Below are 26,960 nucleotides of genomic sequence, written 5' to 3'. Positions count from 1 at the left end.
TTCATCTGGGAATTGGTATTTTTATTCATTTAACTCACATCCGAGGAGGATAAGACATTCTATGTTCTCAACTTCGTAAAAATTGTTATTATTTTTGATCCAATAAAATAAAATATATTTTTATTACACAGAAAGTACTGAACATAGGTCTAAATTTTGAACATCTATCCTCAAATCATCAAACTTCACATCGTCGTTATCATCGACGAGCACTTCTTAATATTTAACAGATTGTAGTTTGTAAAATTTGTAATACAATCCTCTTTTTTCAAGAAGATCATCATGTGTTCCCATCTCCACAACAAAACCTCCGTCCAGAACACAAATTATATCGGCATCTTGAATCGTTGTCAAACGATGGGCTATTGTAATGCAAGTTCGACCTTGCCTTGCGTTATCCAAAGCTTCTTGCACAACCTGCACAAAAAATAGAAATTCAAAAAATATGAAGAAGTTTTCTTCATTTCATAATCAATTTATTTATACCAAACATTATTCTATATTAAAACCGAAAATAAGCAATTGGTAACACGTACTTCCCAGCGAAAAATTTTTATTTGAAAACCGCGCATTTCGTAAACTGCGTTTCAGTCTACAGCCATGTTTGCATTCTGGTCGTGGTAGCAGGAATGCTGCGATCAAATCGTGTAGTAAATTCGTTGCACATGGCTATGTTTAAGCATTTTTCCACTATAGTCCAGATTAAACCATGGAAGATGATGTACTATTGGCAATTTTTGTCACGAGATATTTACGTAAAGAAGCGGAGGAAATGATAATATAGTTAACTCAAAAATAATTACATTACCCAATATTTAGCTTTCTTAGAAAAACTAGAACTAGAACTAGTAGAACCTAGAAGAACTTTAGAATGAGTTTGACTTTATTTGAAGAAGTTTCTTCTCAGAAAAGGTTTACAGAATCAAACATTGTCTTCTCGCAAACTTGCCCTAATATGACCATCAGTAGAAGAAACTGTAGAGGGCTTTTTTGTCACGGGCTTCCAAAAAAGCTGATAAAAGCGTTTCTAGAATCAGTCGCGCTCAAATAATCACTCACATAACAATCAATAAAATGCGACATATTCGCAGCTTTCGTGTCGCCGAAAACAGGACATGTGGACAGTTTCACAGATTATTTGGTCTTCTTAGAAACCATGAAGAAATGTTTTTTCACACTTTAAAATGCGTGTGGCTACATTTGACGAAGTTTCTTCTTAGAGAAAGTTTACAAAAATAAACAATGTCTTCTACCAAATTTGCGCTAACATGACCATTGACATAAGAAACTGTGTAGAGCGTTTTTGTAGTGAGGTTCCAAAGAAGGTGATGAAAGCGTTTCCAAAATCAATCGCCCTCAAATAATCACTCACATAACAATTAATAAAATGCGACATATTCGCAGCCTTCGTGTCGCCGAAACCAGGACATGTGGACAGTTTCACAGATTATTTGGTCTTCTTAGAAACCATGAAGAAATGTTTTTTCACACTTTAAAATGCGTGTGGCTACATTTGACGAAGTTTCTTCTTAGAGAAAGTTTACAAAAATAAACAATGTCTTCTACCAAATTTGCGCTAACATGACCATTGACATAAGAAACTGTGTAGAGCGTTTTTGTAGTGAGGTTCCAAAGAAGGTGATGAAAGCGTTTCCAAAATCAATCGCCCTCAAATAATCACTCACATAACAATTAATAAAATGCGACATATTCGCAGCCTTCGTGTCGCCGAAACCAGGACATGTGGACAGTTTCACAGATTATTTGGTCTTCTTAGAAACCATGAAGAAATGTTTTTTCACACTTTAAAATGCGTGTGGCTACATTTGACGAAGTTTCTTCTTAGAGAAAGTTTACAAAAATAAACAATGTCTTCTACCAAATTTGCGCTAACATGACCATCGACATAAGAAACTGTGTAGAGCGTTTTTGTAGTGAGGTTCCAAAGAAGGTGATGAAAGCGTTTCCAAAATCAATCGCCCTCAAATAATCACTCACATAACAATTAATAAAATGCGACATATTCGCAGCCTTCGTGTCGCCGAAACCAGGACATGTGGACAGTTTCACAGATTATTTGGTCTTCTTAGAAACCATGAAGAAATGTTTTTTCACACTTTAAAATGCGTGTGGCTACATTTGACGAAGTTTCTTCTTAGAGAAAGTTTACAAAAATAAACAATGTCTTCTACCAAATTTGCGCTAACATGACCATTGACATAAGAAACTGTGTAGAGCGTTTTTGTAGTGAGGTTCCAAAGAAGGTGATGAAAGCGTTTCCAAAATCAATCGCCCTCAAATAATCACTCACATAACAATTAATAAAATGCGACATATTCGCAGCCTTCGTGTCGCCGAAACCAGGACATGTGGACAGTTTCACAGATTATTTGGTCTTCTTAGAAACCATGAAGAAATGTTTTTTCACACTTTAAAATGCGTGTGGCTACATTTGACGAAGTTTCTTCTTAGAGAAAGTTTACAAAAATAAACAATGTCTTCTACCAAATTTGCGCTAACATGACCATTGACATAAGAAACTGTGTAGAGCGTTTTTGTAGTGAGGTTCCAAAGAAGGTGATGAAAGCGTTTCCAAAATCAATCGCCCTCAAATAATCACTCACATAACAATAAATAAAATGCGACATATTCGCAGCCTTCGTGTCGCCGAAACCAGGACATGTGGACAGTTTCACAGATTATTTGGTTTTCTTAGAAACCATGAAGAAAGGTTTTTTCACACTTTAGAATGCGTGTGGCTTCATTTGACGAAGTTCTTTCCTAAAGAAGGTTTACAGAAACAATTAATGTCTTCTCTCAAATTTGCGCTAATATGACCATCGACATAAGAAATTTTGGAGAGCGGTCATATCGTTCGTGTCGCTGAATCCAGGATGCAAACATGGTCGTAGACTTATATGTAACGAAAAAATTCTCTCACGTGGAATTATATGAAAATATTTATCATCTTACTTTTTCACTTTCGTTGTCCAATGCTGAAGTAGCTTCATCAAGTAAAAGAATTTTTGGATTTCTCACCAAAGCCCTAGCAATAGCGACTCGTTGTTTCTGTCCGCCAGATAATTGTGTACCTTTATTCCCCACTTTGGTTTCGTAACCCTAAGAAAACATAACTCTCTTGTAGTTTTGTCTTCTAAAGATCGTTAATGTTAATGTAAAAACAGGATATCCGGGGTTAATCAATTATATAATAGAAAAAAATATCAATTCATTATATATAGAACAATATATTGTTTTATGCTTTATTCTATTTCAATTTTTGTTTGCTGTGAACCTTGATACCTTAATATATTGAAAAATTAAAAAAAAATTGGTAGAAGTACTATATACAAAAGGTCTCGAGGCTTCTTATTCTTATTTCGATTAAATTTTGATAGGTGAACGTATTTGCAGCATTATTAGATATTTTTTTTTAAATTACTCATATTTCATTGACATATAATATAAGAACAATGGAGTCATGTGAAAAATTTTGATTAAAAACAGATCTCAATGATCAATTTCTAATTCACAAGAAATCATACTAATTCATAATTTTCCAATACATTCTTTCTTTACAAAAAATTATAAGTGTTGAAATTACACATATAAGACCCCTAAAGAACTCTTTGTTTTTTAAGCATTTTGACTTTGTACACATCATTTTTTGTAAGATCTGCTCTGTTTTTCAAGGCATCTTTTTTTAAAAGTTAAAATTTGCTCTTTGTCCTGTTTTTCAATGGTGGCACAAACGTCTGAGTACTACGTTTGAGTATAATATGATACAAGAAGAATAAATTATAATTATGCAACCAGTAATTACTTATTAATCGCTGTGTAGCTAAACGGCTCCGTTCAGGATAGGCAACACAAAATACGCATTTGCGGCACAAGGTCATTTAAAATCAGCTGCGGCCATAGACGATACATCATTCATTTTCGCGGCTAGTGATCATTTGTATCATTAATCGTGTTACAAATTTCAATTGTGTGGAAATTTGTATGAAAGCATAAGTTTAAAATATTGAAATGAAATGATCAAATTCAAATGTTGAAACATAAACACGCTTTGGATAAGTTAAAGTGATAATACTTTTAGATATTAACAATTTGGTAGGCTTATTTATAAATGTCTTTAATATTCGTAGTTCCATCTACGAATTCGAATCTAAACATTTTACTGAATTTGACCATGTCAAAACGAGGCGCGAAACGTTTACAGCCTTGGCAAAAAACCGTATATTAAAGAAAAATTGCGCAACAGAAGATTTATTTGTTAATTTCGTAATTTCGACAATGCAAAAGTCCCCAGTGCACTTAACGTAAATCCGACTGTCATAATAACAGAAAGCTTTATGAAAAAGCAAAAATTCAAGATTTTAGGAATTTTATGTATATTATATCCATCGCAAACAAACAAATTATTAGTAACTACACCCCAAGATGAGGTTTCTTCATTCAGAAATACCTAGATTTGTATATAGATGAATGATAAATTAATTGTTATTTTATATTTTTGGAATCATCTCAAAACGATCCAACTATTTCAAGAGTGATTGAGTGGAAGACAAGAGGTGAAGGAGGTTCGACGGTTGTATCGATGACATTATCGATTGCGCAGCATTGCGGAAGCTCCAAGCAATGCAACAATTTTAACTTGGATCAAGACATCCAGTACTACTGGAAACACTATTGACGAAATTCATTACGGCTGTCCAAGGACAGCAAGAACTCTTGGAAACATTCAGTCAGTACCAAATTCTGCCGACAGCCTCGACTCAGCTTCAGAAAGCGTGAATTTCAACTCGGACTATCAAGAGCGACAATTTATTAAATAATGCGATTTACAACTGAAGGCCGATAAATTTCAGATTGTGCAAGCTCTACATGAACATAATTACTTTATTTTATAAGATTGAACAACATGTTGTTGTTCAGCGATGAGGCACATTTTCTTTGGATAGATCGAAAAAATTGTCATTTTTGGAGAGAACAGAATCCACAGGCCTTACATAAACGCTTACATTGACATGATGTGCTATTTTTTGTGTCTTAACTGGAACAATGTGAGCATTTTAACGGGCTGACATGGTTCCAACAGCATGGAGCTACATCACACACCACTAACTTCTTTAGTTGCGTTGCACGAGTTGTTCCCAGAAAAGGTGATTTCACAAAAAGGTGTTATTTAATAGCCACCTCGGAGCCCTGACTTAACCCCACCTGATTTGTTATTGTGAGGTTATCTTAAGAGCGTGGTCTACGAGATTGATCCACGAATTTTACAAATTTAAGAAAACATTCTGAAGTAAAGATCAGAAGTACTCCTCGACCACTTTATCAAAAAGTTTTTGAAAATGTACTAAAACGGTTTGAGGAGTTCCGTCAATGTGATATTTTAATTCATACCAATATACAATACATATACAAATAAGTATAATGTATTTTTTTTTTAACTAAAATATTTGAGTCTTATGATATAATATGGTATAATTGTGATAATAGTATGCCAGAGGGTAAATAGAAGGGAGAATTATGGCCGAGAAGGTATGCATATACATTTCAATACTTTCATTGATTGAAAGAAATTTATACTTGAAATATGTATATGAATTCCTATATTTTCTAAATGACCTTGAACACTTTATTATTTTCTGGAGTTTTTACCATTCAGGTATACACCGAATTTTCCAACTCACATAATTCTCCATCCATTTTTAGAATAATCTTCACATTAATATTACAGACAGGATGTTTCACCACGTCGGAAAAATCTATCTACCAATTATCTATAAACTTCTTCAATGGATTGATTTCTAGAATCATTTGATTTGAACTGCTTAGCTGAACTTACCCATCTACATGAGTTCCAAGATTTTACCTTAGACATTAGAAAGGGAATTCCATTAGATTGTGTTTCACAATAAAACTGCCCCTAATTTCGCGTTACTAGATTAATTTATTATTAACGAAAAGTTGGAATGTGATGCGGGATTATAAATAATATTTGCAAAAGGAGAGATTGAATTAAATTTTTCTTAACAAAAATTCTAAAAGAGGATGTGAGGGTGTATTAACCAATTATTTGGACTTGAGACTAAATGCAAACCTTTTTATTTGTAAGATCAAGCCCTGAAAGAAATGTAACTGATTAATCATTATTATAAATTTCTTCATTTGATATAAATTCAAATATAAAATCAATTACAATAATTGACGAATCTATCTTTTCCAGCACTGTTAATGAAAAGGATAGAACCCAAATAGGACAAAATGCGGAATATTTTCGCCGAAATTGTATTTATATGTGTGCTGAAGTGGCCCAATAAAAAAACAAAGTGTAATTCAATTTTATATCAAAATTTTCTTCAACGGTTTTATTGGTAGAATCATTAAATTTGAATATGAGTTTGTATAACATGTCTACTACCTTATAGAAACTCTTTTCTCTTTCGAATTTTATGATATTCTAACAACTTTCGACGATTTGTTACAAATTTCTGAATTTGGATACAGTACTGCCAACTTAAACCTTTTAAATGCGACATTTACCCAATGTTTGAACTCAGGACTCAGGCAGTAAAATATAACTCCTAAGACCCCCATTACCCGAAATCAATAAATTTTATTTTATCGTCCAAAAGACATACGACATTTCTAGATGTTGAAACATAAATTTCTTTCTTTTTGTCTTAAATTAAAAGTTAAATAACATAATAAAATTAGAAATAAACTTTCTTAAAAGCCAAAAACACACCATTGACATTTTGAAAATACTCAATTCTACACTGAGTTCCTGCATCTTTTACAAATAATAATAAGTCGAATTGAATGAATTACTCACCAAAGGAAGTGAGGAAATAAAATTATGTATATTCGCACACTTTGCAGCTTCAACTATAGCGCTCATATCTAATTTCAGATGATTAGCTCCATAAGCTATGTTCTCGGCCAGAGTTGTATCGAATAAATTCGGTTCTTGTGATACTATTCCCAACTGAGTCCTTAACGTTTGCAGGTTCATTTTTCTTGTATCAGTTTCATTTACAATAATTTCTCCATAACTTGGATCATAAAACCGTTCTAATAATTGAATGATGGTAGATTTGCCGCAACCACTTGATCCAACTAATGCCACCGTTTTTCCTTTTGGAACTTTTAAATTTAAAGCATTTAATATTGGTACTGATGGCCTTGTTGGATATGAGAAGTGGATTTGAGAATATTTTATGGTCTCGTCTTCCTTAAAAAATAATACATGTATTAGTGAATCACAAAGTACCTGGAGTCCCATCCCATTTGTTCATAGAGTTCTTACTACAATCGGTATAAATTCTTGTTCGGTTACGATAATTTTTTCCTAAAAAAACCAAACGTTTAGTTGAAGCTGAAATACTTACCCATAAAGATTTCAATGGATTTGGGATATTTCTAATGGTCGGTACTCTTTCTAGAAGGGAAATTATCCTGGATGCTGCTGTAAAACCTTTTTGAAAGTTTGGTGAAAGGGACATAGAATTTCCTAGATACCATGTGCCGATTATCATAACTTCGTTAACACTAAAAATATCGATTTTAGGATATATAAGTATCACTTTCACTCTCCATTCGTCTAAAGACATAGCTCATATCACAAAAGTCAAACTTCCATTGCGCTAAGAACGAATTAATTGCAAACATTGTAGCAAAAATGTTTGGTGCAAATTTGCTCCTCAAATCAGAAATATTTCTTTCCCAAATTATACAATACGTCGCAGATTTTCCAAGATTGTATGTGGAGAGTTGTGGTTTTTTTAGTATAAAAGGAAAGCTTCTTCTTCTTTTTATTCATTTTTAAAATCTCACGATCTGTTAATTTTGCAGGTTTCTCTGTATCAGTTCCTGGGAGGTGAACTGCTAGCTGTCCATCCATTTCTTACGTGGTTGTCCGGATTCTCTTTTCCCTATTGGTTTTCCTTCAAGTATGATACGTACCAGTATCTTTTTCTTTGTCTCCCCCATCTTACGATGTCTTGCACCCCACATTCAAAGGAAAGCTACAGCCACAAATTGTTTAATTCTATAAATGATGTTATACTAGAACTTGCGATAAACATTCAAGCAACGGAAACCATGTTTAGAGAATACAATTCACAACCGCTAGTACATTTAAAATCAAGGATGTTCATCGGTCTTTGTAAATACATGGACTGAACATCAATCTTCTTTATGTTTGAGTGAGGAGGATCACGATAATTCAACAGATTTCTACAACTATTTTTATTAAGTAGATACGTTTATGGTGAATATTATTCTGAATATCAAATGTTCAAATCTAAAACTTACATCATATTATACTATAATGCATTATACTTACGTAAAAATTGTCCCATAATCACTTTTACCAGAGATAATTAGAGTTGAACCATATTTCATTCCAGCAGCGTAGGCAAACAACATTAGACTTCTTGCCATTCCCAGAACAACACCACGGAAATGTGATTTTTTCCTCGCGATCTTTAGATACGGCAGTAACTCTTTAACAAAATTATCTAGAAAAACTGCTTCGCAACCCAACGATACCACTGTTCTTATATTACTTATAGTCTCGACAGCAAGCTAGAAAATAATTTAGAAAAGTTCATTCTCATCGAAATACTATTTTCCATTATCGTTCGATAATTCTCCAGGAACGATTTATAATAGGTTTAGGGGAAAAATTATAATAAAGGGATGGAGCGGGTGGTGGATATGCAGACGACATAGTCATCTACACAAAAATTTCCTTTGAGATTACTCTCTGAAACACAGTTAAAAGAGGACTCAACTACACAAGAAGGTGGTGTCGATCACTGGGGATAAACGTTAACCCAAATAAGACTTATCTAAAGTCCTTCAAGCTAAAAGAGTGGTAAACAGAGAAGAAATATCTGGGACTCACACGAGACAGCAAACTTCTCTGGAACAAACATGAAACAGATATTATCATCGAAGCCACAATGCTAGTAAGCAGAAACTTAAGAAGAATTGGGGTTGTAACCCAAAGATCCTACTGTGAATGTACATGGCAATTTTGAGACCAATCATCACATACGAGGCAGTGATTTGAGATACTAGAAATAGTCTGAATATCATAAGGAACAATCTTTCATAGGTACAAAGATTGGCTTGCTTATGTGCAACTAGGACCATTTTTTTAAAGTGATTCTAAATCTCCCACCTTCCATATAGTACTCCTGAAAGATAAAATATCTCTTCAATGTTCATTGACGGTATCACCATAGACAAAGCGTCCATTAATAATAACCAAACCTGGGACATGCCTCAGGATAGAAGTTTAGCTTTGAGAAAAAAAACCTTGATACTAAGCTGCAGAAATAAGTGGGATCATAACACCATACAAGAAATGAACAGACCTTTTAAATAGTATACGTATGGATCTAAAGCAGCAGACAGAACTGGAATCGAAGCTAGAACCAAACACTCTGAAAGCCTGGGCAATACAGAAATATATGTAATTGAAAAATGTTTCCAGTTCAGTCTAGAGAGGAACTATGACAAACAGGAGATCATTATCCTGTCCGATAGCTATGCAGCTAGAGCTTTGAGCTCCAATATCATAAAATCCAAACTGATTTGGAATTGCATTTAAAAATTAACTAGGTACCAAGAAAAAAACGTTACTGGGACACACCGGAGTGAAGGGAAATCAATTAGCTAACAAGCTGAAGCAGAGGCATACAAGCCCTTCATGTAACCTGAACACTTCTGTGGTATCAGCTACAGAATAATGAAAAAAGCACTGGAAAGAAGGTAACAAAACCAATTATTGGGACAACCTAACCTAATTGGCTGGGACAGGCAAAAAAATTTACGAATACTTGCTGCTCAGGGGATCAAACCTCTTTCCCCATTCCCAGTCCAGAGGATTAACAGATCAGCTGTAAACATTGGTTTGGGTGCTAGCTGCACACCTTCTTAAGTTCACTGGCACTGGAACTATCCAGCTTGAACCTATAGTCTACTTTGAATATCTGAGATAAAACGAGTTATCACTCACTTTGGAAGATTTTTCTAACATCTTTTGATTCTTCCGAGCATCTTCTTGCATTATTTTTTGTTCAAAATAAATCGAAAAGAATATGAGAGGACACACTGACATCAAAACCAACGTTGTGCTCCATTCAAAATAAAAAGAAAACGCAAATGTTAATATGAACGTCGACATGAAGTTCAATATAGTTCCAATTTGTACACCGGCTATCTGAAAAGTATCGAGATATTCAATTTTAAATAATAAGCATTGCTATAATATGAAAATAAATAGTAAACATATAACTGAAATGATCGCTAGTAAGGCTTTTGAAAATAGTTAACTACTATAGACAACCTAAGTAAATTTGGCATTCTAGTTTCAAGGATTCCTTTCGAATTCGTTTGAATAAAGTGCTAGTCGAGAAATGTTACAAAATCAAAGTGTTTCTGCAATTATACAGGTTTCTGTGAATGGATTTTGGTTTCAACAAGATCAATAAATTTTGGCAAGCTAATAGCAACAATGAAGTGACCGACGTAAAAGTGGTAATGTATCAGTTGAGGTTAACAAACGGTCCTTCGACGTCAAAAACGAATATAAATATCCAAAAAGTTGACAAACTTCTCCAATCAAACAGACGAATGTAATAGTGAAACGTTTGCTAAATAATATGCGAACAACGAGACCTGAAATCAGTCTAGTGACTCTTATCAATCGCGACAACGTACCGCGCCAAAATTATATTTTCATTTCATTTTGGTAAATATTTGTATTGAAAATGATAAATATCATTATGAAAATAAGTGATATTAACCAAGGGATGACTACTTTTGCTTTTTAAACTTTCAATTTTCTTGTCAGGTTCGCGTTTTTAAGATATATCTTCGGGCTAGTATGCCAGTATAAAAAGACTGAAACAGTTAATAATTTTAATCGCTGTCAATTCCAACATATCAAAACAACTCTTATCTGGATATTGTTTAACAAAACGACATTCTTTTTTCACTCAATAACACAACAATCAAGTTATTAAACTATAAATGTCCCATACCATTCAACAATTTAATTTGCTTTACGGTCAATGTGTCAATAACACAATAATCTTTCAACTATCAATAGCGTCATAAAAGTGTAAATGAACAATGAATAATGCATTGAGTTTATAATAAAATTTCGTTTTGTCAGTTTTTGACAGCTCAAGTATTCCTATTTCTCCACATCCTCCTAACTGATCAGATTTAGCAATATGCAATTTCTTGTACGATTACTAAGATTGCGATTGCTATGACAAAGCTTATTTTCCTTTTGGGGCCGTGCCTGTCTTAGAAACGTGGGCTATTTCCAAGATAATTTGGATGAATTGGTCTGTATCTATCGATACTTGTTCTACTCTCAGTATATCGTAGCCATGATAGCGTTTTGCGACCTATTCATCTTCTGCCCTCAACCTGAATGATCAGGCGACGGATTTGATATTTGTACACCTCGTAATATACGACAGAGCCCTTCCAGTTTAGTATTCATCTCAGGATAAATGCATTGCAATTTGAAAATTAATAATCTAAATTTTTTACTTTGTTTTTTATATAAATAATTCGCCATATCTTTCGATCGACCATGAATGTATATAACATGATAAAAACGATATTTTGAGTGACTTTTTATATGGACTTACTCCTTGAACAGAAACAGCATCACTAGCTAATTGAGCACATAACGCCCCTACGCCATTTTCTTTTCTATCGTACCAACTAATTTCTTGTTTCAGCATAGTTGCAAAAGTTCGGTGTCTAATTTTCATAGTCAATCCTTCTCCAGCTATAGAAAACGTAAGCATCTGAAATAAATTGTTTCTTAATTTCACATTTGTGCAATAATCAAATCGTTCTTGTTGCATTTGAGTATGTACAGCACACCACAATTGTTCAATTATATTCTCGTTTCATTCTCAATAATAATCTCGCAATTGGGTTGCATAATTTACTGATCGGTTTCGATGGCTTTCAATCTCATCAGAGCGGTTGATCACCTTCCTCACAACACCAGTACTTACTGGTGTTGTGCACTGGTTTATGTATATTTAAACACGAAGGCTCTCTGGTATCATTTCACATCTATCTTTAATCGCTTAAATCACGACAATACAATGTATATATTGCTGATTCGAAGTGTTAAAATTTGGTTACACAAAACTAAAAACAAATTAAAACTTGCCTGAATAAACATAGCACTTCCAGTCACAATACCTATAATAAGAAAATATAAACAGTAAATATTACTTTCGCTCCTTAGTTTTTCATCATCATTATTTGCAAAAACCTAAAACATATTACATCTTATTCCCAAGAACTCACCATATAGCATGAAAGTGTATGAAAATGATTAGTGATATGTAATCTTCTTGACTACCACGAAACAAAAAAAATATAAATTAATTTAATTATTAATTGTTAATATTTACTCCAATTAGTCCTCCAAAAACAACTGCATATATTGGTAAGCAAGCTCCTGTTACTAACGATGATAAACACCCCAAAACGATGTAGTGCCAATCCGAGGCATTTATCTCCATTATTTTCCATAAAATTTTTTTAACTGCAGATTGTTGAACATCTGACTATAGAAAAAATTCAAATTAGTTCACAGAATCCGCATCAGTAGTTGAGGGTTAAGAAACTATTCAATTTTTACGATGTGTTTGAACGTATTTATTAATGAAAATTTTGAAAACTATTACTCACTATAGTCTCTTCCTTTTCCCGCTGTTCTGCTTCTTCTGTGATAAGTTTATTTCCGGCATTGAAGGCTCCAGTGATTTCTTCATCTCCTAAAGTATTACTTTTAGTGAATTTTATGTTTTTAATGTACATAAGAGAACAATTTGATTCACCCGTAGTATAAAAGTATAACAATAGCTTCTAATAAATTACATATTTCTTATGTAAGGTTGACTAAAAGACAACTGTTTAGTAAAAATTCGAGTGCTTCAAAATAAAACACTGGTAATAATTAAACTTATTTCGGAAATGAATATCTATGCACACTGTATACACTCTTGCTAATAATATGATCTTAAGAATGTTCTTCAATGCATGTACGACAAATTCTTCAAAAAACTTTGGCTTGCGTAGGAACAAACAAAACTTTTTCGGCCTACATAGAACGAAGCAAAAACCAAAAAGAATAATTATTATCTGTATTTTGCAGAAAAAATAATTAGTATCAACAGCCTCGCCAATATAATATTTTTTCGTTTTTTTTTCCTGGAAGGCCTACCAATACACAATCAAATTTCACTACTTCTTCAGAAGGTTCACTGATTTATATCCAATTACCAATCTTCTCTGATTTTTTCTTCTAAGTCATCATCGGTTTCATTTGAACATTTTTCTTCGTGGATTCTCCCCTGAATTATCTGTTCCTTTGAATAACATACTTTGGAATGATACCCACTTTTTTTAAGCAAATTATCTCTGAATCAGTTCTATTTCCACATTTCACCAACCAACAAGCTAAATTTCTACTTTAAAACTATTTTTGTTTATAAATAAATCAAATAAACCTTCATCAAAAATTTTAAATAAAACTAAGACCAGACAATATTTCCACTTGACAAGACAATACAACGTTGCCGGTGAGCTATTGAAGTTTATGAACTGTCTATTTTTGTATGTAGAAGAAGTCTTCTTGAACATGATATCAAGGAAAGAGTTATCGATTAAGTAGAGAATGCAAAAGGATTCTTTAAAATGTCGTTTGGTTTAACTGAGGGAAAATCGACTATCGTGATTGTAAACTTGGTAATAGTTGAGGCAAAAACTGCTAAAAGCATATAACATTTAGAAACTATCTTGGTAACATTTGATGTGAAAAATGTGGATGAGGATTGTACAATCGCTCCGAGCATATCACCATATTTAGATCTCTTGGTAACGAGCTACCTTCCTGAAAGAAAGCAAATCACATGGAGTATACCACCTCCAGCCCCATGAAGCTTTTATTATGACAAAATCCTTGTTACCGATTACCCTCACAAATACCCTTAAAATCCCTAGGATATCTGAGTTTATGAAAGAAATAATTTTGGAGCTTGCGAAAGAAAAGACTAAAGTGATATTGGTGCATTCATCAAGGAACTTCCACAGACATATTTGGGCAAAAATGTTGAAACATCTGCGGTAGATTTGAGCCGCTTAATGCCAAATATGAACATTCCTACTTCTTTAAATCGAAAAATCCTAATTATGGTCGCTTACTAAATCATGTTATATGCAACTTCGTGTTGGTATCTAGCACTTAAACTACAGCTTGAGAAAATTCGAAGAAAACGAATCATCATAGTATCATTGGAAGTAGTAATGATACTCATAGACTTACTAGTAAGAGAAACAAGTTTGACATATCGTAAAGATAACTAAAGAAAATGAGATAGAAATTTCCATGGAAAACTACCAAAGACGATGGGCCGGAATGACATACAAAGGTAGTTGGACAAAAAGATTTCTGATACAAGTTTGGTTCGATAACACACTTTCCAGCTTGTCCACACTATTTTAAAGTGGAAGATACTCCAGAGCATACTTTTTGCCAGTTAAAGATGACAGGAGGAGCGTAGGGCAAGCATAAAACAAATCGGTTGCCTACCTTTACATTCTTTCACATCAGTTATTCCTTGAGATACAACCATATTGTAATAAGATCCTTTCTTGTCTATGAGTTCCGCATGTGTTCCAATTTCTGATACTATTCCTTGGTTTATGAAAACAATACGATGAGCATTTCTTATAGTCGACAAACGATGTGCTACTATTATGGTGGTACAAGTTCCACTAATCTGAAAATAGATCTGCTTCAGTGTTATTTCATGGAAACTCCAGCTTTTTTTTAAATTACTGTCTGTTGTTGAGGGAAACTGGATCTCGACAGTACCTAAAAACCTCAATCAGTGAATTGATGGACTTACCGAGTCCAAAGCAGCTTGAACTTCTGCTTCACTAGTTGTATCCAAAGCAGATGTTGCTTCATCTAGAAGCAAAATTTCTGGACGCCTTACTAAAGCTCTAGCTATTGCTATTCTTTGTTTTTGTCCTCCAGATAACTGAGCACCTCTTTCTCCAATAACCGTTTGGTACCCATGGGGTAAAGCACAAATAAATTTGTGTGCGTTGGCTTTTTTTGCGGCTTCTTCAATATCTAATTGTGTAGCATTCAATCTTCCATATCTTATATTCTCTGCAATAGTTGTACCAAAGAGAGCCGGTTCTTGACTTACAACCGCTATCTTCCGCTTCATCCAATCCAAATTAAAATCCTTTATGTCTATATCATCAATTTTTATCTTGAAAACATATTCATAATTGATTTGTAAAAACGAATTAATTTTCTACTTACTCTGCCTTCAACTGGATCGTAAAATCTCTGAAGTAATTGAATACAAGTTGATTTTCCGCATCCGGAACTTCCTACAAGAGCAACTGTCTCTCCAATATTTATTTTCAGGTTAAAACCTCGGAGTATCTAGAAATTTTTTGTTATAAATGGAGAGTTTAAGGCAAACAAATAATTCAGAAGATAAATTTCTACTGGCAACAACCATATATAATAAATTTGGTGAAGATATATATGAAATAAGAGACACAGATGTTGTGGATGCGAATAACCGCTACTATAGTTGTATCTTCTGATGTGACAACTCTGGGAAATGAAGTCATACAATCCTCCATTATCGATTCCTCATCATTAATTTCTATTACAGCGTCTATCCTATGAACAAAATGTACGGCATAATCGTGGATTAATAAAAATCTACCGCAAGCTCGAAATATATCCCTCTGCTATGCAGATGGTTAGAAGCTAGCGCAAAGAGCTGGATTGGGTATTTTTGGACCAAAATGCAAATTCTCCATACCGCTAGGAAAATCACTCATCGTTTTTCAGGTAGAGTTGCTAGCAATAAACAAATAGGAGTATCTGGATATCGAGGGGTCATGAAGTTGCTTAAAGCTATTGAGAGCATGTAAAAGTTAGCGTGGGAGTGCAAACAAACTCTAAAAGCACTAGCTAACAAAAAAGAAAGTAACCCTAATATAGATACTATGCCACTAGAATGTACTAAGCAATGAAGAAAAAGACAGCTTTGCTAAAAAAGGAGCATTGATTTCGTACTTAGGAACAGAGTCCTATTGTGGTCTTATGAGGTGCCACATTAATAAAGAACTAGACGGATAGCTGAAGAATTATTTGTAGTCTCACTTGAGAATCAATCCAGGTCTAAGATAATCCTGAAACTGTATGACCATATCAGTAAAGAAGTCTGAGGTGATGACCTGAAACAACATCAAACTGGTGATGGGTCTTCTGATAGGTCATTATCCCATCAAATATGGCAGAGGATGATAACTGTAGATTTTGCGAGCAAGCCATGGAAACATCTACCCTGCGAATTTCCCGCCTATTTTATCAGAAAGCTTGAATACATTGAAGAAGTAGTACCAATACTGGGGAAGTTGGACATAGAAATCCCAGAAAAATAGTCTCTTTTTGAAATCAGAGCGATGAGTCCTGTACAAATTTATATATATATATATATATATATATATATATATATATATATATATATATATATATATAACTATTTGTTATCCGTTATTATGAATCACTAGCTCTAAACTTTACTAAATCCCCATAGTATGATGTGGTAATCTACTAGAAAGATTTTCGTTGATGTGATTCTTGAAATCGGGGTATCAGAAAATTAGATAATCTCAAACATATACTATTAGTGTTGTCTCAAACTATTGAGAATATATGACTTACTTTCACATCTGGTCTTGAGGGATAATCAAAGTATACATTTTCAAATGTAATATCCTTAGAAAAATTCGTCAATGTTCTACCAACATTAACATCTTTTTTTATTATTGGCGCACTGTCTATAACAGCAAAAATTTTATGTGCCGCTCCTTTCGCTGTGCCAAAGATTTCCACTAGTGGAGCTCCCATTCCAAAATTCCAAGTCGCTGTCAAAGTAGAAAAGAATACCTGAAAGTTCATTTTTTCTAATTTGACTTATACCTCTCAACCACTTTATTCGATATTAAAATAATAAAAAAAATAACAGTTATAGAAAATTAGTTATCACAATCCACTTCACAATTTATTTTACTTTTCATGGAAAGAATGACAACAACTTGAGACGCCAGCTCTCGCTCTTCCAAATTGCCAAAACTAATGAATTGTCTTCTTCGATCATGGTGCTCCTGGATGTCACATTTCACAAGAAAGTAACTAGCTTGAACAAACTGTGTTTGTCAATATGCCAGCACATTTAACGAATTTTGTACAACAATATCATAGAATCAAATGGAAAACTACTTCAAAGATGCCACTCAACGGATAGATATGAAGATAGACTTATAAGTAATACTTACTGAAATCATATTTGCTGGGGTATAAATTTGTTTTTCTGGGGGTAGGTGTCTTTCCTCAAGAATTAGCTTAACTCCGTACCAAAATGATAGGGCATAGCATGCGTATACAAAAAACCACAAGCACCCATTGCTTAGAGCATTGAAGAAACCTCGTTTCAGATTGTTCTTCTTGGCATTGATCAGATGTTTATCATATCTGGTCAACTCTTTTTGTTGGCCGTCGAATGCAACAACGGTTTTTATAGAACTCAAAACTTCTTCTGCTATTGCACCAGCAGCTCCGTAAGACTCCATTTCTTCTTCTGAAAATTTCGTAGATACCTATAAAACGTATGTGATTATTTTAATGAAAAAAGTATATGTCGAAATTGATTCTATTCTATTGGCAAAATTGAGAATTAATAAATAATTTTTTTGTATTCATTGTTTTACTTTATAGTAATCGAGACCACTCCTATTTTTTCTTATAGATAATGACAAGAAATTTCCACATTTTTATCATTACAATCAAGTCAATGATACTTCATGTTAACATTGTACCTTTAACTACAAGCGCTGGTATACAAAATACACCATTTGGTGTATTTTGGCAGTCTTTTTTTCAAAATGTACACCAAAGTTTCATAGTATTTCCAACTACCACAGTAGTTAATCCGATGAACTCCAACTAATGAGGTAGGTGATATTCGGATAATCTTTCAATGTCGAATCATCTTTAGATGATTCAGGTCTTTATTGACTACAGTAATTCTTCAAACTACAGCTTCCTTAGATTTCTCTTTGATGGGCACAGCAGTCTAGATAGGGAGTCGGTATTTCTGGAGTAAGAAACAATGCTACGATCCTGGATCAGTACTCCTCTCTTGTAGCCAACCAATTACAGTCTTTTTGTGACTGTGATTCTTCATATGCTCTTACCCTGGGATGCTTACACGAACTGCTTAAATGCTTTAACTTGTTACGATCTTTTCGAATTCTTGTGAACCATACATTTTATCAAATTGATCGGTTTGTCTTCATCACCGTTTTCTTGTATGGTTCTATCCTTGTTGCATCTGGAAGCCTCTATCTTTTGGATGAGCTAAACGAAGTGTCCTCTGCATATCGTGGCCGCGTGGGTCCTCATAAATTCTTTGATGCCTACACTTTCTATCATGTTCTCTGCTGCTAATGGACAAGCGTATCGAACAAGTCGAGCAATGTCTGCCTTCCGTTATTCAGCTAAGATTGATACAAATGTTTCTGACCATGTCACATGCTCAACTTCCTCTTCAGCAGTCAACAGTTTCTTCAAGAGGTATCATCTGGAGTACATCTAAGGTGTACTCTACTAGCAAAGCTCACTTCCTTTAACCTTATCGGACCAATTACTCACTATAGTGGCTATTTCAAACTGTTTGACATAATTGGTCTTACCGTCAAACGTAGGAGATCTTGTTGATTGCATGGCAGCTGTATTATTAGAGAGACAAGTCAGAACTTGTTCAAACTTGTCATATAAATATATGCGAGTATGAGAAATGTGACAGCGTAAGTTAATGCTGATTAAAAGTTTATTCACCATATTTTTTGATTACATAATGTCGCTTCAACACAGAAGGATTTATTTCGATTGTAGGATGGGAATCTAATTAATTTTATCGAAATAATTTATATTTTATGAAATTGTTCATTACCCATGATATTAACGCCATAAGAATTGTGGACAAAGGAAGTGATACCATGCACACCAATGCCAGCTTCCATCCTTTTGCAAGACTTAATATAATTCCAGCTACAAAAGATGACTCGAAAAATAAGAAAGTTCCAATTTTATCGCCGATTCCATCTTCAATTTTGGAAATATTACTAGAAATTAGAATTATATTTTTACAGAACTGATAAAATTACAACATTTTTTTTGTTACAACACTTACTGGGTAAAGGTTGTTGCAAAATCACCAGTTCTGTTCATATCGAACCAGGCAATATCTTGATTCAATGTTTTTTCAAAAAACTGCTTCCTTATTTTGAGAATCTAAAACAAATAAAAAAGTAGTGAGGATTAGATTATATTCTGAAACTGAATTACTCTATTAGCTTAATTTCAAATATCTTCCTTGTTCGATTTTTTATTGCGAGCTATGTATGACAAGGTTGGTAATTTGGCAGAGTAATTAGATTAATTAGATTACATAACCATGTGTGATTCGAGTGTGGACCTGGTAAATTGAATTCAATGTCACCTACAGAAGTAACTTAATTCCTATGATTTTGCCTTTTCGGTTTGTCTTGTAAGCTTCCTCAGATATTGGAGATGGATCATAGAAATGAGCTTCTTCTGAAAGGCAGTTTGGCTATTTCGTTTCCTATAACTCCGATGTTAGAAGGAATATAACGATAGTCCATAGACACTAGAGAAAGAAGTGATTTTATAGGAGCCGAAATATTTTTTTGATAACCTACTTCAGCTTTAGACTTTGAAGCATCCGTGTAGAAGACTCTATTATATTGTTTTCTTCCCATCAATTCGAAAAAAAGGTGCTGCTGGTTTCTTTCTTATTGAATTAAGGTCAATGAAATTAAGGTACATTCGAGACGTCAGTTCTCAATCTTCCTAATCACCAAAACTAATGAAATACGTACAAGTGGGAGCAAATAAATTACAGTTTTCACCTTATTTTGTTTAAGGTTTAGACATTCGTAGATGGTATTATTAGTTTGATGATAGGTACTGGTACTTATTCCTTTGTGAAAGGAAGAGTACTAAACGACCAAAACTCTAAAGCCTACAGACTACGGATTAACCACCAACTTCGCTATTGGAAAGTTGTGGCATGACGATGAAGATTTGATCGATCATATTGTGTTCATTGATGAATCGGCCTTTTATATTGGACATGTTCATGATGGAAGGGTACTTATGACAGAGCTTGCTTTGCATGGCATCCACCTTTATGGCCCCATCAACAATCATTTGTATGTGCCTCCACAACCAGCAGGCATACCGGAATTAAAACACAAGACAGAAGCAGCTGTTGCAATGATTACTCAAGATGAAAATCAATGTTTGAACAGTTCCTGGCTATTGAATTGACCCACAAACTTCAAGGTAACATTCTTTGAGATGTTTTTTAATTTAATGTTTATTGCATTAAATACATTTTCCAATATTCTGCACAATATTGAACATTAATGATTATCCTCATTTAGTGGCCTGCCTCTTCCACTGCTGGATGACCTAGATGATTTTTCTCAGTATTGGCCACATTGGATCCAATTAGATGACATCCTTTTCAGATCCCCCGACCTCGCGTCGGCAGTCGTTCCCTTAGCTTTATCCCTGAGACGCCATTTTAGTAGTTCCTTCGTCAATTTATTACCTAACAATCTTGCGACATGTCCAATACAGTTACATTTTTTTCGTTCTTCTTTGCAGTTTCCGATTTTATCTCGTAATGTCACAACTAACATGGACCTCTTCATGTCAAGTTTTTAAGCCATAAGTCAATATTAGGATTGGTCAAACACCTTTCGTTTGAGACATGTCGATATATCTAATGTCTAAGCTTGCCAAATGTAGCTTAACTCAGTGACAATAAAAGTTGCACGGAAATATGTGACATATGTATATGATAATACACAATAAACTTACCTGTTGAACAGCGCTATAACTGAAAAGAACCATGGATAAATATGTGGTGATAATAACTCCTAAGCCGATTCCAAATGTTTGGATACCATATTTCCAAATACCATAATTTAGATCTTCGGTTAACGAGTCTTTTTGATCTTGAGTCAATGAATTATTGTATAACGAGGCATAAGCTATTATACATCCAGTTACATCACCAAATAATATCATTGCAAGAGGCTGGGCAACTCCGCTGCAGATGGAACATATTCCTCCAAATAACATACATACTTTATCCAATGTGGTCGCATATTCAAACTATGACAAAAAATAGTATGAGAACTTTCTATACGATGAAAATATCTGCTCGTGCTGGTGAATAATCAGTTATGGAAATTTGGGTAACTTTGTACATTTTCGCATATTCTGCAGCTTCTCAAATATGTATATTCTACGAGGGTAGCTAGTTAAGCTTTGAGGTAGACAAATCAATCAAATATTCACTCGTATTTGTAAAATAGAAAAAAATAATGAAACCTATGAAACTTGGCAGAAACTTTTCTGAAAACCGATCAAATTACTATAAGTTTCTTAGATACTGAATAAATATGAAAATCCAAACATTAAATAAAAACAATTTTATTTTTCCTTGATGTTTGTCGCAAATCAAATTTCTGAACGCAACTGGAATATTTGACATTTGACAACCAACTAATATGTCGATCGACACCTCAGACAAAGAGTGCATGCTTTTGTGAGTGACGATTACCGTTACGTGCGTGAGAACTTTCTTTACTTCGGTGATCCTTTGTGATGCATACATGCGAATATTTTTGCAACAAGACGAAACAGGAAATTTGTTTGCAAATAAGTTGCTAGATATTGCAAATAATAAAGATTTCTGTCACATCACAGACTTACTAGAGAGCTTAATCAACGTGTTTTCCCAGATATAGCGCAATAGTTCAATAACCATAATTGGGTGGGTGAAAGAACAATATTGGCGGCGAAAAATAGAGATATCGAGGATCTCAATACGACCATTAAGACGTTTTTCCAGAACAGTCAACTATCCCACGGAGTTTTTCAATTTACTGGAATTGCCTGGATTACCCCCTCACAATTTGAAGTTGATTGAAAGATCAGTTTTCATCATGCTGCGTAACATCAATCAACCTCGACTGTGCAATGAAACAAGAATGAAACAAGACTATAAGAAAGGTGATGAATAACGTCATTGAGGCAACAATCATAAAAGGAAAATACAAAGAAGAGAATGTCTAGATCCCGCATATACCGATGATTTCGATGGATTTACCATTCGATTTCAAACGTTTACGATTTCCGGTACGTCTGACCTTTGCGTTGACTATAAATAAATCGCAAGGTTAGAAAATAATAATAAAACTTCGTTCATACCGAGCATTTTTTTAATTTGTTTTGATAAAAAAGGGATTTCTTTTGTTTGTTTTAAGTTTATTTTATACAAAAGTTTAGGTCTTTTATTTATCGATTGAGGCAGTACGAAGTCTGCTGGGTCAGCTAGTATTCAATATTTGTTGTACTCACCAATCGAAAGTAACTAATTGTAGCTTTATCCTCACTCCTGTAATGAAAATATCAAAAAATAAAAATAATTTCTCTACTTTCCAATCATTTTGGAAGAAAAATATTTAAAAAGTTAAAGATTAGCGATGACTAGATGTAAACTCAATACATCCTCTAGGAAAACTGAGCCTACACATTGAGAGAAGCAACAACAGTTTCTTGTTGAAATATAGTGAAATATAGTGAATAAATTCTTGCTCTTGCTTTGTAGATTTGTGATCGCAATCGATAGTAATCACGTATAAATCTGATGAATTACTGCAGCTTTCAATGACTCTTGATATACTTATATTGATTATAGACAATTAGGTAAATGCATATGGACATCGTTCTATAAGTTCCTTCCCACTGGTAACAATTATTAAAGGTTTGCTTGGTCTTCTTTGTTGAAAATTACTTCCGCGAACCATATACAAAGGTCTCAAGCAAAAGTTTACATTTGAAAAAACAATTTTATGAAAAATAAGTAGCTATTAAATAAGGGGCTCTTTTCACGGATCAGTTTGGATTTGGTCTATATCGCTCAGTTTGGCGATTCACTCAATATACTCTTCGCGAGGAGATCAGTTAAGATTTGGGTGGAATTAATTTTCATGCCCGGATTGAACTCATTTTCATTGATAATTGGGTTCTAATTGCTCGGGGTACATCGAGGAAGTTGTATTTAGTGTGATTCATTTTGATGCAGATTAAAATATATCGATAAGATCATTCTCCTATTGAATTTAATCAGCTCCAAATCGGTCTTCGTGGAGAATGAGATTCTATGCAGGTGGAGTACATCCAAACTTTAATTAATTCAATGCCTGATAGGGCTAGAGCTCTTCGTTATAACAAAGGGATAAATACCAGATATTAGAATAAAAGTGAAGGAAGTTATATATTCAACTTTCGAAAATTTATTTTTAAAAATTTTATCAACATAGAAATACAAATTACAACTTTATAAATGAATGAATTTCAATTCAATCAATTACATGTTTACAAAATATGATCTTTTTGTGTTTTAATTTTTAGAATAATTTAGATTTTTCTTCATGTAAGTAGGATAGAGTTTTTTAAAAAAATGTGTTAATTTCTATATTAAATCTTCACTTTATATTTTTTGTTAATAATCTGTAATAAAATGAAAACTATTCATGTCTGGTAGATTTTGTGTAAATATCTCTTAAATTAATTAATTCTTATACGAGGGCTGCTACTTAAATTTTTATATATAGCAACACTAATGAATATGTTAAATCTGACATTGCGATTATAAGGTTTGGCATTTTTTATGGTGAACGCATTCAGAACTTGTTGTCATACGAGTCCTATTTGAGTTGTTTAGAGATATTTGAAACATTCATATTAGTCAAAGCATTTTCGTGCGATTTTTCTATGACTTTCGACGTGGTTTACACCAAAAACAACCCTACCTAACCTAACCTCACTTCGACTTTTGGTGATGATGCATCATCTCAAGGTTTCCCGAATTCAATCGTGGCCATCTAAAATATATGGGCATTAGTTCCATTGGCATACAATAAATGTTCAAAAAGAACTTGTGTCGATTAGTGCAAGAAAGCTGAAATATCGTGTCGTACTCATTAACTAAGTAAACAAGCATGGATTGTCTGTGTCTTTCAAAATGAGTCAAATTCAACAAAAGTTATTCGCGCACGAACAATTCGAAGGAAATGGTGGAATAATTGAAGATATTAATTATAGTAACGTAGAACGGTCATTTCTGAATGGTAAACCAGCATTTTTTTTGTCAGAAGTGTTCGGAAAAAAGAGGGAAACCAATCGCAGAAAATGAATTATTTTCCATTGCGACAATGCGAGCTCTCACACATTAGTTCAAACAAAAACTTTGTTGATGGGTCATCACCGTACAATTCTAATTTGGCACTCAATGATTTCCTCTCATTCCTGCATTATAAAAATAAATTGTGAGGTCAACGTTTTCGTACACCCGAAGAAGCAATTCATGCGTTCAAATCACATTTTGAAAAATATTGGAATATATCCAATTATAAATATTTTTTTCAATTTGTGTATCTAAAAATTTAAGTAGCAGCTCTCGTATTAAAATAAAATAAATTAGAAAGGTTTAAAATACTTAAGAAAATTATGAGACCAAATCTGAGTCTCCGGTTTTTGTGCTGTTGAGTTTAAATTTTTTATTTTTATATTATTCGCGAATTCGGGTGAATTACATGAAATTAACTCTATGAGTCAATAACAAATTTCTCTTATTATAAATATACAATGATCTATTTTTTCCATAACAACGTTGGGTATTTAGGGTATTTACTTACTCATTTGCTTCTTCTTTTTTGTTACACTTATTCTCAATCATTATTTTTTATAATTGTTTAAATACCGCCAATTATACTGAGTACACTACAATTCGTTTTACTGAATCGATCAGGAAATATGAAGCTGTGGCTTACATATTAATATACATTTAAAAACAATTTCTTCAATCGAAACTTATTAAATTGTACTACCGTTAATTGACTTTAAATCACACTTCAATGTTGAATTAATTATATAGGAAAATTTATCCAAATTTGTTACAGCCATGAAATACAGTGGACAAATTAATTATGGAATAAAGTGTCTATTTTGGAAACAGAAGATTATTTGCAATAATTACGACATTTTACCAATTTTTGTTTGAAATACGTTCCAATTTGTATTATTAGAAAAGAAATGGATGTCATGTGATTCATATTTTGAACAGGATTTTAATATCCGTATTCTAGTAAATAAAAACGTGAAAAAGTTTTTTAATAAAACTAAATTTTCTGAATGGACATATTGAGTTTCTCAATAAGTTGTGTGGTTAACTAAGAAAAACACAGTTTTTTGCCGAAAATCGATTTTATTCTTAAATATAATCTCCTTCAAGAGCAACAACTTCTCGAAGGATTTTTCTTTTACCTCAAGATAGGTTACAGTTTCAAGAATTGCTTCGTCATTTGAGGTAAATTCCTTCTTCTTCTTTGAGATTAGTGAATAGCCAGTAGGCACTGAGGGACCAGATCTGGACTATTATACAGGGGAGAATGTGTTATTTTTGATCGACTGTGAGTAAGCGCAGCACCTATGTTGAAAAAAGCTTTCTCGTGGTCAAATATTCATGCATAATTGTAAACACAATGCCTTCTGATATCTATACGATCTCAGCTATCTCACACATTTTTCTAACCTAACCATTGCTGAGCTTGCACAGTTTTATCATGAAGCAATGATAAATTAACATACGAAATTGTTTTAAATCCATTGTTTTGGAATCTGACTAATCGAAAGGTTATAAAATTTCACACATAGTCTTTTGAAAGTTGGTATTTCATAAACGTCATATGGATTTGACAATGGCAGCGACATCTGTGTATCAGTCACACGACTTATTGAGTGATGTAGATTTAGAGTAGTACATTTTTTATAATTTCTACAGACTCATTTTATATTTTTGGGGTCTATTCACATTCACCTTCAAATTTATATAACCCCGAATGAAAAATTTGAAGAAAGACGTTTTATAATCCTTTCTACGGAATCACTTTCCTGGAAACTAAATAGTGCAGAAGGGCTCTATCTTACTGAAACCATGTAACATCCTTAGGTGAATTTGTATTATTGGCATTCAAAAACTTCGTTTCCAAAAAAAAATAAATAACGCTTACTAGTGAATGGATTTTACTTGAAGAAAAATGGGTCAATGATTCTATAATAAATTATCCCTATCCATACATTCACTTTATGACTTGTCATATGTCTTTCAATCATCCGGTCTAGTATCTTCTGATTTTCAATACCTACCATTTTATTGATTCACTATACTATTTAGGTTAAATGTAATCGTAATTTCATAAATCTTACGTTGAAGGTATTTGAAGATTACCAAAAAGCATCTGGAGATCTATATGATAAAAATGTCGATCCAAACTGCAAGTATAGTGCTTTCCATCTTAGAATATGTCATCTGTCCCATTTCAAAGTAGTCAGTACTGAAGACGCCTTAACCAGGAAGATTCATATTTTCAATGCATCGAATATCCCATATAGGATTTTACGATGGGCCCAGTATAGGCCCAGACTTGGGCCAAATATGTACAGCTCTGGCCCTAGCTTGGAAGCTGTTATTGGTTCAGATTTGGTGGGACTCTGGGATGATAACAATGTCCATCGCTTGGTTTGCAAGCCTGGATCAGGCCTAGTTGCTTAGATAAACCCAAGACTGGTCTGCAGCCCTGGGCCAGGCTGGTGGCTTGTAAAAATAGATTTTTAATATATTGTTGAA

General features: G+C 33.5%; 1 protein-coding gene across 2 annotated transcripts; it reads right to left on the bottom strand.

Moving 5' to 3' along the window:
* On the bottom strand, positions 1-25,112 carry LOC130453339 (ATP-dependent translocase ABCB1-like). 2 transcript variants are annotated; one of them, XM_056793015.1, is made up of 20 exons: positions 24,970-25,112; positions 22,628-22,664; positions 21,080-21,376; positions 19,362-19,462; positions 19,122-19,293; positions 17,446-17,766; positions 16,832-17,056; positions 15,407-15,532; positions 14,979-15,353; positions 14,660-14,849; positions 12,757-12,842; positions 12,477-12,632; positions 12,230-12,334; positions 11,691-11,852; positions 10,040-10,243; positions 8,357-8,598; positions 7,401-7,560; positions 6,845-7,243; positions 2,974-3,120; positions 1-417 (listed from the first exon to the last, which is right to left on the bottom strand). In XM_056793015.1, the coding sequence occupies exons 1-20, from the start codon at positions 25,008-25,010 to the stop codon at positions 217-219; spliced, it is 3,747 nt and encodes a 1,248-aa protein (XP_056648993.1). In that variant the 5' UTR covers positions 25,011-25,112; the 3' UTR covers positions 1-216. The 2 variants fall into 2 exon arrangements, with proteins under 2 accessions (XP_056648993.1, XP_056648994.1); XM_056793016.1 differs by lacking the exons at positions 1-417; positions 2,974-3,120 and having other exon boundaries at positions 7,093-7,239; positions 24,970-25,096.
* Between the last annotated feature and the right edge of the window lie 1,848 nt (positions 25,113-26,960).

This window comes from Diorhabda sublineata, chromosome 2, assembly GCF_026230105.1.
Source record: "Diorhabda sublineata isolate icDioSubl1.1 chromosome 2, icDioSubl1.1, whole genome shotgun sequence".
NCBI lineage: Eukaryota > Metazoa > Arthropoda > Insecta > Coleoptera > Chrysomelidae > Diorhabda > Diorhabda sublineata.
This window is presented reverse-complemented; position numbering and strand designations above follow the sequence as displayed.

Excerpts from the sequence above, each read along its gene's own strand:
- LOC130453339 (XM_056793015.1), bottom strand. The coding sequence starts at position 25,010 with ATGATTGAGAATAAGTGTAACAAAAAAGAAGAAGCAAATGA. Across the intron at positions 22,665-24,969 it reads AAAAAAGAAGAAGCAAATGA|GAGTGAGGATAAAGCTACAA; the intron begins GTAAGTAAATAC and ends TTTTCATTACAG. Across the intron at positions 12,843-14,659 it reads TGATGTGAAAGAATGTAAAG|GAGATGAAGAAATCACTGGA; the intron begins GTAGGCAACCGA and ends GTAATACTTTAG.